The sequence below is a fragment of the Formica exsecta genome, unplaced genomic scaffold (assembly GCF_003651465.1).
Source record: "Formica exsecta isolate Colony F162 unplaced genomic scaffold, ASM365146v1 scaffold484, whole genome shotgun sequence".
Lineage (NCBI taxonomy): Eukaryota > Metazoa > Arthropoda > Insecta > Hymenoptera > Formicidae > Formica > Formica exsecta.
Genome location: NW_021852075.1, coordinates 21,254 through 35,599, shown reverse-complemented (window position 1 = coordinate 35,599; position 14,346 = coordinate 21,254). Strand labels below are relative to the sequence as shown.

The following is a 14,346-nucleotide window of genomic DNA, read 5'->3' as shown; positions in this document are numbered from 1 at the left end:
TGACCTAACCAGAAGGTAAAGAGAGATCCAAGGAAGATTAAGAAGGATGGCCAGAGAGGAGAAAGAAAAAGGAAAGAAGGTGAAAATAGGGTACAAGAAAATAAGTGTAAATGGAAAATGGTTTAAATGGAACGAAAAGAAAGATTGTTTAAATGAAGAGAAAGATGAAAAGAAAGAAAGAAGAGGAAGGCAATAGAAAAAGGAGAAAGAAGAGTGAAGAGGAGAAAAGGGGGCAAGAATGTGTTTTTGGAATATAGCAGGAGTTACAAATAAAGATAAAGAGGTGTGGGAATATTTAAGCGGATTTGAGATGGTAGGGTTGACGGAAACGTGGATAGAGGAAGAGGGATGGAATAAAATAAAGGACAAACTGCCGAAAAATCTGGAATGGAAGTGTAGACCAGCAAAGAGAGAAAACAAAAAAGGGAGAGCAAAAGGAGGCATTATAACAGGAATAAGTAAAAGGATAACGACCTTGGAATACAAAGAATGGAGTGACAACATAGTGGAAAGGAGAATAAGATATGATGAGAGAGAGAGTGGAGAGTGATGACAGTGTACAGTCAGAATGTAAAAGAAATAATGCACACAATTTCAGAAGGAATGGAAGAGAACGAGGAAGGCGTATTGTTAATAGGAGGAGACTGGAACGCCGGAACAGGGGAGGAAGGGGGTTGGATAAACGAAGTGGTAAAAAAGGAGAGAGAAAGAAAATCAAAGGACAAGATAATAAACGGAGAAGGAAGAAGACTAATAAGTGAAATTAAAGAAAGAGGATGGGTGATTTTAAATAGAAGCAAAGGAGAATAAGGAGAATGGACATACATAGGAGAAAATGGAACATCAGTTATTGATTATATAATAGGAAACCAAGAGGCTACAGAGGAGGTAGAGAGTTTGAAAATAGGTGCCGTTGGAAATGACATTATATGGAACAAGGGAAGAAGAAAAAGAAATAGAAGAGGAGAAAGAAATAGAAAGAAGAGAATGGAAAGAAGAAACAAAGGAAGAATACTTGAGGAGCTGTGAGGAGTGGACCAATAAAGAAGAGGAGATTGAAGAATTATGGAAAGAAATAAAAGAGAAAGTAGAGGAAGCAATACCAAAGAAGAAGAAGAGGATACATAAATGGAAGATAGGAGATAGAGTATGGCATGACAAGGAATGGAAAAACAAAAAGAGATAATTAAGAAGAAGAATGAGAAAATGGAGGAAGGGAGAATGCGAAACGGAGGAATATATAAAGATGAGAAAAGAGTACAAAGAATGGTGCAAAGAAAAGAAAAAAGAATATGAGAAACAGGAAGAGGAAAAAATAAGGAAGATCAAGTCAGAACAAGAGGCATGGAAATATATAAACAGATTCAGAAAAAGAAGAAAAGAGATAAACGAAGAAATAGGTGAGGAAGAATGGAAAAGGCATTTTATGGGGATACTGGAGGGAGAAGAACAAATGGCAGTATTAGAGGAAAAGGAAGCGGAAAGGGTAGAAGAAGAGGAAGAGGATGGAATAACGAGAGAGGAATTGATAAAGCAGCTGAAAAGATTGAGAAAAGGAAAAGCGCCAGGAGAGGATGGTTTGGAAAATGAAGTGTGGAGATACATGCCAAGAAGAAATAGGAGAAGCAATGTGGAAAATGATAAAGAAAATATGGAAGGAAGGAGGAATACCGGAGGACTGGAAGAAAGGAGTAATATGCCCCATATTCAAAAAAGGAGAAAAGAAGGAGGTAAAGAATTACAGAGGTGTAACACTGATGGACACAGCATATAAGATTTACGCTAGCATTCTAAATGAGAGATTAATGGGAGAGATCGATGGCAAATTAGAAGAAGGTCAATTCGGGTTCAGAAGAGGAAGAGGGGTTATGGATGCAGTATATGTATTAAATCACGTAGTGGATAGAGAGGTAGGAAAAAAGAAAGGCAAGGTTTTTGCATGTTTCGCTGATTTGAAGGCGGCATTTGATAGAATAGACAGAAAAATACTGAGAGAAAGGATGGAGGAAATTGGTGTATCGAATAAGCTGAAAAAGAGAATAATGGAGACGTATAAGGAAACGAAGAATGTGATTAAGGTGGGAGAGAAATATACAGAAGGGTTTTGGACTAGGAAAGGAGTTAGACAAGGATGCCCAATGAGCCCGACGTTATTCAACATCTACGTAGCAGATCTGGAAGAAGAAATGGAAAGAGGACAGACGGGGGGAGTAATGGTAGGAAGAAGGAAGATATGGACGCTAATGTATGCGGACGACATAATTTTACTGGCGGAAAGAGAAGGCGAGCTGAAGGAAATGCTGAGGAGATTTAAGAAATATTTAGAGAAAAAAAGTCTAACATTAAGCTCGGAGAAGACAAAAGTGATGGTATTCGAAAAGGGGAAAGGAAGAACAAAGAAGAGGAGATGGAAATGGGGAGAAGAAGAATTGGAGGAAGTAAGAGAGTTTAGCTACTTAGGATACATTATGCAAAAAAATGGAGGAGCGGAGAAGCATATCTTAGAAAGAAGAAAGAAAGCAATGATTACAATGAAGAAAACGTGGAGCATAAGAGAGAGATTATTTAGGGAGGACTACATAAGAAGAATGAAGATGTTTGAAGCATTGATGGAGAGTGTGAGTTTGTTTGGAGCAGAAATATGGGGATGGAGAAAAGAGGAAAGACTGGACGGAATTCAAAGAAAATACGTAAAATGGATACTAGGTCTGGAAAGGACAACGCCGAATTACATAGTAGTAGAGGAAGGAAAGTTAGTGAAAATTAAAGAGAAGGCGCTGAAAAGAGCACTAAAGTACGAAGAGAAAATAAGAACAACGGGGAAAAAACTGGTGGAAGAATGCTGGAAAGAGAGGAAGAAAAAGTGGGGGGCAGGAAGAGAAGGAAAATGGGCGAGGATAAGGAGGAAAATATTAGAGGAGGAAGGAGATGGTAATGAGATAAGGAAAAGGAAGCAGAGAAAAGGAGGAAAACATAGTACAAAGAATAATAGGGAAAATAAGAGAGAAAGAAAAAGCGGAAAGAAGAAAAAAGATAGAAGAATCTACATACAACAGAGAATACAAGAAGCTAATAAAAGAAGAGAGAGCAGAATATCTAAGTAAGAGAATGAAGAAGAAAGATAGAAAAACGATAGCAAAGTTCAGGTGCGGCAATGAAGTAAGAGAAAAAGAATATTGGAAAGCAGAAGAGGAAAAAGTATGCAGGCTATGTAAGAAAGAGGTAGAAAGCATGTGGCATGTACTCAAGGAATGTGAAAAAACAGGACAGGTGTTAGTTTATATAGCTCCAGTTCTTTCAGTTACAGTCTTAGTGTAGTCTATATTTTATTTTATTTTGAATGGTATTTAAGTTCAGGCTCAGTTTCAATTGGAATTCGAATTTTAACTTTAGTTTTAATTGAGTTTCTATTAAAGGCAAATTTAAATTTATATATAAGCGCAGAGTGGATGGAGAAATTTTGTAACCGGAAGTTCGTCCTAAGCAGAAAGGCAAGGACTAAGCACAAATAAATAAAAATAATAAAATAATAATTCCATGTTCTACAATTTTTATTTTATGATACTTTTTGATAAATCTAATAATCTTAGTGTTGTTTTTGGTGAAAATTATTTGTTTCATTTTTTGCGATTTTCTTCAAAACGAAGCAAAAACGAGCAAATCTCTAAAGGACTTTTTGTCTTAGTTTATCGGTCCCCTACACGCTCCTAAAGTTTTGACATTTAAATTAGGGACACCCTGTATATATATTAATATGAGAAAAAAAGCATACAGATATTATACATATATAATGCATATTTATACAAACTGTATCATAATATTTATATTAAATACTTCATGATAAATTATCTGTCAACTTTCATATATTACATAAAAATAAAACTTGAAAACTAGATAGCTAACATTTATCAAATGAAGATATTAATACAAATATTGATCTATGACGAAAATGAAGGCGATAAGTAGAGATGGATAAAAATTATTTATTAGTTACATGTGAGAATAAAATACCATATAAATAACATAAAATTACAAGAAAAGCAAAAAATATATCTTTGTAAAGTTAGTACTGCATTTTCAAAATTTCGATATACAGAGTTTCGATCACTCTTCAAAAAGTTGTAAGTTCCTGTTTCAAAAAAGTGCTATCAATTAAATATAAAAAATATAAGAATACGAAAATTGGCTAACTTTTTTTTATTTCAATAGAGATCAAATCTAAATATTTTTCAATAAAATTTATATATATAAATACACTATATAATATGAGGAGGCTCCGTTTGCCTACATTCCCGATTGCCAACACCTTCGTTTGCCTACAACATTTTGCCGACAGCTTCGATTGCCGACATTCCCGATTGCCTACAGAGCGATTGCCTACAAGCATTATTGCGCACACGTAAAAATTAAAAATATGAACGTACGTTTGCACATTATTGCGCACATACACATTGCACACATGACTTCATTGCACTCATAGAGATTACACACATGACATTATTGCGCACATACACTTTGCACACATGGTATTATTGCACACATAAAATAAGAAAATCGTATTAACGTTTTGCACACATGACGTTATTGCGCACATACACATTGCACATATTACTTTATATAAAGTCATGTATGCAAAACGTTAATACGATTTTCTTATTTTATGTGTGCAAAGTGTATGTGCGCAATAATGTCATGTGTGCAATCTCCATGTGTGCAATGTGTATGTGCGCAATAATGTCATGTGTGCAAATGTACGTTCGTATTTTTAATTTTTACATGTGCGCAATAATGCTTGTAGGCAATCGCTCTGTAGGCAATCGGGAATGTCGGCAATCGAAGCTATCGGCAAAATGTTGTAAGCAAACGAAGCTGTTGGCAATCGGGAATGTAGGCAAACGGGACCCCCCCTATAATATACACTAAAAAAATATTATTTTCAAAAAAAATTTATTTAGAAAATTTTAATTTGAAGAACAAAAAATCGCGAAAATCTTCCCAATTTCGATTTTATTTGCTCGAACTTTAAGAATAACCATTAGAATTCTTGGAACTATCTTGGAATTCCGAAGAAATTGCTCGATTACCGGAAAATTTCACTCGGCATGGGAATTTAGAAAATTTCTATCCGAGGATCAAAAACCCCAAATTTTTTTTCAATTTTTATTTTATTGATTTAAGCTATAAAAATAATCATTAGATATTTTGACAGAAATGTAAGATGCAAGAATATTTTACAGTCGATATAACTCGTTTTGAAATATATCAGGAACTCTTTCGAAAAGAGCCAGAACTCTATTAATTATATTGAATTTCTGAAAATAGGGTGCTAACTTCACAGAAATAGAAACTATAGCTGCAAAGCAAAACAATAATAGCGTGTATAATAATATGTGTATTGTATTTAAATATCTGTTATAAATTGTATAAACCACATGATCTAATATCTTTAATTATAAGTATTCTTTATATCAGATATTAAATAACAATATCACACATAATTTGATATGATTAACAAACATGCTTGTAATTTATTATTTTAAATCACAAGCGATTTATTATTATAGATATATAGATCACACGTGGTTTATTATAAATCCATTTATTTGTAAAAGCATATCTTATTCTTATTAATTATGCTTTTAAATAAACGAAATAGGTTGATATAGACATAAGTATCAATATTTCAGTGAATACTTTGAATATATATATATTAATATATCTGTATAAATAAAAAAAAATAAAAAAGTAGAAATATGTATATCAAGCATATATCAATATATTAAAAATTATATTTATAGAAAATAACAATTTTATAAAATAATTTAGCTTTATATTATGTATAAAGTATCAATTGAAATACTGTACTGTAAAAACTGATAATTTGTACTAACCCAATATTGTTGTACATCTAGCTGTTCTAGGGTCAAGCCAAGAGAATCCTATGAGCATCATAAAAATATCACCAGATAAAAAAAGATACTAATACCCGTAAATTATATATGACACTTTAATGATTTATATATTATTAGCACCAACACCAGTGCACTTAATTTTACCATCACCACATTGATGAGTTCACATGTATTTGATAACATAAGATGCATTATGCACATGAAGTCATTAAAATCAATAAGCAACTAAAAGCAATAAATGCAATTTTTTGTGAAAGTTTAATATTCATAATAAAAAATTATACAATTTATAGCAAATTATGCAATATAAAAACATACAAAAATTAAAATTTAAGCAATTCTAATGATTCATGGAAAAATATATTCAATATATTTAAAATTTTCCATAAAGTAGTAAAAATATGTATTTATTGCCTCAAATAAAATATTTTAGTAAATATTTAAAAATGTTTTCTATTATTTAACATTTATGAGTTATTTAAAAATATAATCTCTTATTATTAAATTTTAATGACATTTGAAAATTTACAAATGTTTTTTATCACATAATAACATTGAAGTGCATTTGTATGTATTAACATACCATATTTGTATGTGCTACAAAAGTAAATACCTTCTTTCACCACATGCATTAATACTAATTAATACAAATTAATTACTTTAATTTATTACTAATTAGATTAATAAAATAATTTTATTTAAATAATTAAAAAAGATATATTACAAATAAAATTAAGTCAATGCTCTTATGTAAAAAAGAATGCCTAAATCATATGGGAAAAGGCCTATAACACTATATAAAAATTAACTATAACAGTCGATAAGATGCAGCGAGTAGATCAAACATTCCAATGGGAGCAACTTTGAAAAACGGCGCCGTCACGAGTTACAGACCATTTTCAAAAAACAATTTTTAGACTATAACTTTGCTTCTTTACATCGTAAAGTAATTATTCAAAGCTCAGCAGAATAAAAATAATGAACTTCACCTAATTCTATCATAACACTTTTTTGAGAAGAGAGTCTAAGGGACTAGCCTCTCGTATCGTGGCGCGCATCGTGGCTTAAAAAGCAACACTTTTTTAGAGGTAGCCAGCCAAAGCTAAATCCTTCAACGATTCCTTATAAATATAATAGATAAGATATATATTATATAATATATAATATATGTTATATAATATAATATATATTATATACAGGGTGTATCAGAGCGCCCGTGCCAGACATTTTTAAGGAAAACTACGCATTTTCGAGAAAACTGTTTCAAACAAAAATTGTAGGATTTAAAGGGGGCCAATAAACGATCTTATTAGATTTTGGATCGAGGATTCGTGTTGGATCCAGTAGGGCCCAAGTCACTTTTTTTAAACGAAACCTCCTATTTTTCATTGCATATTCTTGTAGCTTATCTCGAGAGCTTTTCAAAACACTATAATAAAGTATTTTTTCATTAAGTACTTTTTGAGTTATTTTATATCTTAATCTGACATTATTTGATAAAAAATAAAATATCTCGTAAAATATTTAGTTTTCGATAATCTTACCGTAATACTTTTATGTACAGAATAATGAGACAAATCAATTAGTGTAAAGAAAAAAACAAATAATTGTTTTAAAAAATACATTATAAATAATTACATATTTACATACATACTTTTTCTTAAAAACAATTATTTTTTTTTACTAATTGATTTGTCTCATTATTCTGTACATAAAAGTATTACGGTAAGATTATCGAAAACTAAATATTTTACGAGATATTTTATTTTTTATATCAAAATATGTCAGATTAAAATATAAAATAACTCAAAAAGTACTTAATGAAAAAATACTTTATTATAGTGTTTTGGAAACTCTCGAGATAAGCTATAAGAATATGCAATAAAAAATAGGGGGTTCCATTTAAGAAAACACTGATCACATTAACCTCACCTTGAAAAGGTCACTCAAGATCAAGTCCATATTTTGATCATGTAGCCCCCTCGAAACCATGCAACTTTTGTCTAAAACATTTTTGTCTATCGGACTCAGTTTCCGAGATATTCGTGTGGATTGATTAAAATCGTCCACCCTGTATATTGGATGATGGCCTATATATCACATCATTATACGCGAAATTGTCACAACGATTTTAACATACATTTTTCATATCCAAAATCAGAACTTTGGATTAAAAATTTTAAACTAACTAATACAAAGATTCATAAATACGATCATAAGATCGACCATGTTGTATTCTTTTATATACGAATTGAAAAATAAAAGATTATTATGCGCATAAGCAGAGTTATAGCCAAAAAATAATTTTTTTTTAAATGGCCTTTATCTCGTGATGGTGGCAATTTTCAAGGTTGTGCCCGTATGAATGTTTGATCTACTCGCTACGCCCTATCGACTACCTATAGATTATTTTTAGGTAGTTTTGTAGGCCGTTTGGGCATCCTCCTTACATTATTAAAATATATGAAAAAAAATTTTTAATTTTTTCAAAAAACAAGAAGAGCGAATTATGTTATTAATATTAAAATGTTGTTCCCCCTCTTTTATATTTTATTAAATGAATATTTACCTGTAATAATGCCGGTCCCATGACGGGAACTAAAAAACCTTGGTATAAAAATTCAAGCAACTGTTTCTGTACCATTGGATGCGCCACTTGTGCAACTGCATTGCAGAATTCTAAAGAGTTCATGAGCTGCATGAGTGCAGGTAAGTCATTCACATCATCTGGTGTCAATTGATACCAATCGTCTGTCTCAATGTCAAGTTTCCTTGGAAGTAAAGAATAAAGCCCACTCAATCCTGTAGCTAGTACCTAAATAAATACAAAAAAAGATTATTTTATTATTTTTTACATATTTATCTTCTGTATATTTTGTCCTAAAGAAAGTGACCAAATTACTTACAGGACATATATTGGAATGATCAGCGATATATAATCCAACTTCATCATTCTTCTTTGAGAGCGACATGCATAATAACATAGCATCACGTGCTTGCTGACCAACACCACCCTCTCGATGAATATGAGGTATTAATAAGTTAAATATAATAAATCTAAAATAATTTACTCATCTCAGTAAAAATATATTTATGTAAAACATGTCATAATAAATAACAAACTATTACTTATTCTTTCCAATTGCATTTGGTTGAAAAAACAAATCGAGTAAAGCCATATTTTGCATTAAAACAACACACAGCTGATTCAATAATACTACTAATTTTTTTTCTACTTCTAATGGCATAACATCATTTGCACATTCTTCTAATAATCGTAAGAGCGGTCTAGTAACTGGTTCATGTGCAAGAAGGGTATTGCTGTGCGAAATGAGCAACTCGTAAAGCTTTATTTGTTCCAATCTTACAGCATTATTAAATCTGCAAAAAAAATCATAGTTTTACAATAGATATACACAATAAACTTTTATTACAAATATTAAAAAATAAAAATGTACCTTCCTGTATGTATGCTCCAATCGTACAGTTTAACAAGTAAATTTTCACTTAATAAATATTCTAAGCATGGAGAATGCGTTGCAGTGTTGCTCTGTTGATAGTGATTATGTAAATTCGAATCCCGCAGTTCCAGCATCAATAGTGTCACCATCTGGTCAATGTGATTAACAACTCCAAGCACATCATCTTGACTAGGTACCCCTTTAAGAGGCTGAAATTAATTCATTAGTACAATATGGTTCTCCTACTACAAGACAACTTTAGTTCTTAGTTTAGTCTCTATATGACTAATGATAATATATGTTCAGATGTAAGATTTCTTGATTAACATAGTGTAAAAGCAATGTATACATATGTAATAATATAGATTCAAAGTTAGAAATCTGTATTTATAATATACATCTAATGCTATGACTTTTTAATTCTTAGAGATCAAACAGTATATACATATAATTTTCATATCTGATAATTATTAGATATGTTAAATATTAGAAATGTTGAATTTCAGTTTGGATTTATTAATATATTTTTGGGGGAATTTTTACGTTATAAATAATATTTATTTTTGTATTTTCATTATGATTTTATTACAAAATTTAAGATATTATATATATAATCTTAAATTTTGTAATAAAATCATAATATAAATACAAAAATAAACATTACTTATAAAGTAAAAATTTCAATAAAATATATGAATAAATCCAAATTGAAATTTAACATTTCTGTTTCGTACAAATTTTGTGACTTCGAGGGGGAGATAAGGGTATCGATTCTGTAATTCAAGTGAGGGTGAAAATTACAAAAATTAGCGAATTTATTAGAAAATTTATAATTTCATTGGTCCAAACCTTGTAAAATTCGCTCATTTTTGTGATTTTCACTCTCACTTGAATTACAGGATCGATACCCAGATGATATCATTGAGTGCGTTCAAGAGACATATCCGTTTAGTATCGTATTGTCAATAGTCGACATTGATTTGTTGGTTCTAGAAGTAAGAATCAATCACATTCGATTGTTACTCAACGGTTGTGTCTCCTGAATGCACTCATTGGTTTGATCTTGGATGAAGATTATAAAGTTATTTCAAGGTCACCTTCATTTTTTTTTGTGTAATAGCATCATCTTATGTCCTCAAAATCACAAAACTTTTGTTTGAAACATTTTTTTGTAGACGTGGAAAAAAAGATATTTAGGTAGGGACATTAAAATTCTGTATATATATTTAAAAAATTAATTATGATAATAAATTGTGATTATAATCTAATTAAAAATTTAGAAATTTTATAACTTCTTATTATAGAGATTATCAAATCCGTTTAAACAATATCTATCAAATATAAAACAGTATCTATCAAAATTATAAAATTTGATTTCTAAAAAAACAAAAAGTTGAGTATTTAATATTTTACATATAATTTTCAATGTAATTTGAATTATTTTTAATTATATTTTTCAAACAATACGTTCTGGTTTTTATCATATATTTTGATATAATAAATACCAGATTATATCTTTTATCTCTTACAGACACACACGTTATTGTTATCATATTATATATGTACCATGACATATTACAAGTTGATGAAAGATTATTAAAAAAAGCTTCTTAAAAAGAACATTAATTTCTCAATCCTTAAAACTAATTCTCTAAAAAAAAAAAAAATGCATGTCTCTTATGACAAAAATGCTTATCTCCATATGTGTGCCTCTGTGTGTATGAGAAAGAGAGAGAGAAAACCTTCTAAAATAAAAAATTATCGCTTTCTATTTTATATTATTATTTATGGACAATTATAGAATGTTATATGTCTCTATGACCTTTCTTAAGTTTGGATAATTTTTCAACAATCTTGTCATATATCATCAAATTTATTTTAATACCAGAAATCAAAATTTGCATAAAAAATATAACAAATTCCTATTAAAAAAATTAAAGTAATTACATTTTACACTTAACTTTTTTCATGCAATTTAGATTATTTTAAATGGAATGTTGTACTTTTTTTATATTTGCCATCATGAGTTTAAGAAGATGATGACATAAAATGGTTCAAGATAGTTTAAGCTTAAGAAAATATAAAGTTGCTAATCTTTCAATCATATCAAAATTATTTTTATCAAAAACAAAATCTTGTCTAAAAAATTTTAATCTACATTAGTTTTTATATATAGAATTGCTTCCTTGTCAATTGTACACTGGAGAGTTACAGAGTATTCTATATATAATAATTAATATAATAACAATAATATAATAATTAATTATTTGTAAATAAATAAATATATATATTATGTATAAAATAGAATGTTTTAATATTAATAAAACACAAGTAAAAAAATTGTGTGCTTTACAAGGCTGATCGCTCTGATTGCATAAAACAATACTTTAAACACTATTTGTTTGTTTCTAATAATAATAAAATACAGCATATATGATGTAATAAGATAGATATATTATACAGGGTGTTGCAAAAAAAGAATCACATTTTGAGAACAGATAATATTGATCAAAAAATAAAAAAAAGAAAGTCTAATTAACATGGGTCCTACAATTAATATCTTCAAAGATACAGGCTATCTTTTTATTTGAACTCTTTGCCCTTTTCTTATTGGTTGTGTCACCTCTACAATGCAGTAAACAAAAGAGTACTTACTAGTTTTGCAGTCAGTATTATAGAAGGTGCTCTATATGGTTCCCATTCATTGTCATGTATTTTTCAGCGCTACGTCTCAGACAATCATGCATTCTTTCAAATATACCTGGCTGTTTTTGGATTTGCTACCTACCTACAAACCCAACGTTATTATAACCCAATGTTACTATAGCAAAACTAGTAAATACTCTTTTGTTTACTGCATTGTAGAGGTGATACAAACAATAAGAACAGAACAAAGAACTCAAATAGAAAGATAGCCTGTATCTTCGAAGATATTAATTGTAGGATCCATATTATTTAAACTTTTTTTTCTTGTTTTGATCAATACTACCTGTTCCCAAAATATATGACCCTTTTTTTTAACACCCTGTATAGAATTATATTGTATTTTTCTTTTATTATTATAGATTTTATAACTATCAAATTATTGAATTTAAAAATACACATTATAAATAAAGATAAAGAAAAAAAGAGAAAAAAAAGAAGTAATGTTTTAAAAAATATGTTCAGTTTTGACACCCATATAAAATACACGTGTGTAAATATGGAAATATATATAAGGTTCTGGAAGAGAAGCTTATCTCCTTACTAAAGAGTGCAGAATAATTTCATAAGTCTGTTGCCAATGTTTGCAGAAGCTGTCATAACACGCGGACGGATCGGCATCCTTCGGCGGAGAGTTTCTGGATCGCTGCTTGCTGAAGCTCGTTCGCAGTGGACTATTACGTAGCCAACTCATTTTTTCGCAAAGTATATACAAAATGTTCTTCACAATGATATGGTCAGTTTTGAAATCATCACGGCCCGATGATCTTCGCGTTGTCTCAAGTAAAAAAAAAAAATATATATATATACACGAAAATATAATGGAGTTCTCTTTCACAGAATCGTTATCAGGATTGTCCTATTAATGTATCAATCATACGTATGTAAGGCCACATGAATATGGTACGATACGAGTTGCATGGTATTTACGATCCATGATTCACGTTGATTCACACATTCAGTAAAAATACTATGCGCGTGAAAATATATCATTGTCACCGGTGATATCTTTAGTTCATCTTTTTAACGAAAGTGTCGCAGTTTCATGAATCTCATTTGAGAGTTTTATGTTTCAGAATCACTTTCAGTTTTTTTATGTTTATTTTAGGTTTGTTCGCGTTGCTTGAAATTCTCAAAAAGTTCTGCACTGAAAACGAGATAAATATATATTCGGATGTTGAAGAAAGTGAAAGCGAAGATACTGAGTGCAAAAAGTTCAAGCAACGCGAACAAACCTACTGTGTTCCGTAGCTGGAAAGCACCCTAAAGCCCGTATCAGACTACGCATTGAAAATTAAAGATTGAAGATTAAAGATTGGAATTTGATTAATCAAAACAAAAAGGACTAAAATTTCTTTGTCCTGATTGATCAAATTTCAATCTTGAATCTTGAATCACAATCTTCAATGCGTAGTCTGATACGGATTCAAGATTCAAGATTGAAATTTGACAAATCAGAATAAAGAAATTTTAGTCCTTTTTGTTCTGATTAGTTAAATTCCAATCTTTAATATCGACCTAAGGCCAATATTAAGGGCCGTCTACAATGGCAGTAATAAGGCTGTAGGAGTAGGAGAGTATACTTTTAAGAGCAAATGGGAATTGCCCATTTCGTTACTCCCCGTCTAAACACCACTAAAAACAGTATACTCTCCTACTCCTACAGCCTTGTTACTGCCATTGTAGACGGCCCTTTACATTTGTCGTACGACCAATTTTTTAAGCATATTGATTGGCCGCAAAATAGAAACTTTCTTGGGTCTCTAGAAATTAGCTAATCAATGCGCTTAAAAAGTTTGTCGTACGACAAATGTAATATCGGCCTAAAGGTAACATTTCATGGGCAGTGAAAAGCAGCAGCAGTTTAGTAACTAACTAGCATTGTTTGGTGATTTTAAAGAATTGCTGCGCTGCCCATGAAATAGGTTTTCTGCAGTGTTTTAAATCGTTAATCTCAATTTCAATATTAATTGAGATATAACCGAATGAGTAATTATTTTTATAATTATAGTTCCTACAAACTTACCTCTGGTGATTCCATACTTTAGAATATATGTACATACAGAGAGAAGAATGAGAGTCGCCACCATAGACATAGTATATCTAGATCGAGCGTTTGCCTTTATTTAAGGAGTGGGTTTCGATGCCCACGTAGAAAAGGACGTAAACTTTGAGAATATATAAAGACATCCAAGAGAGATAAAAAAAAAGATCGTGATAAATTTACGCAATTACGAATTTTTTCTCGTCTCTCTTGGATGTCTTTATAT

At 30.3% G+C, this 14,346-nt stretch overlaps 1 protein-coding gene across 4 annotated transcripts in view; it reads right to left on the bottom strand.

Annotated features, from left to right (window-relative positions):
* LOC115241421 (UPF0518 protein AAEL005291-like) overlaps window positions 1–12,854 on the bottom strand; it is a 23,933-nt gene extending 11,079 nt beyond the window's left edge. For 2 of the 4 annotated variants that reach the window (XM_029817173.1, XM_029817174.1), the window contains exons 1-5: window positions 12,621–12,854; window positions 9,371–9,582; window positions 9,042–9,293; window positions 8,819–8,969; window positions 8,482–8,727 (exon numbers count right to left, since the gene is read on the bottom strand). In XM_029817173.1, coding sequence (XP_029673033.1) covers window positions 8,482–8,727; window positions 8,819–8,969; window positions 9,042–9,293; window positions 9,371–9,582; window positions 12,621–12,770 — 1,011 coding nt within the window. In that variant the 5' untranslated portion in view covers window positions 12,771–12,854. Of the gene's footprint in view, window positions 1–5,891; window positions 5,940–8,481; window positions 8,728–8,818; window positions 8,970–9,041; window positions 9,294–9,370; window positions 9,583–12,028; window positions 12,416–12,620 lie in introns of those variants that run through there. The other 2 variants (XM_029817172.1, XM_029817175.1) reach the window with 2 other exon arrangements.
* Between the last annotated feature and the right edge of the window lie 1,492 nt (window positions 12,855–14,346).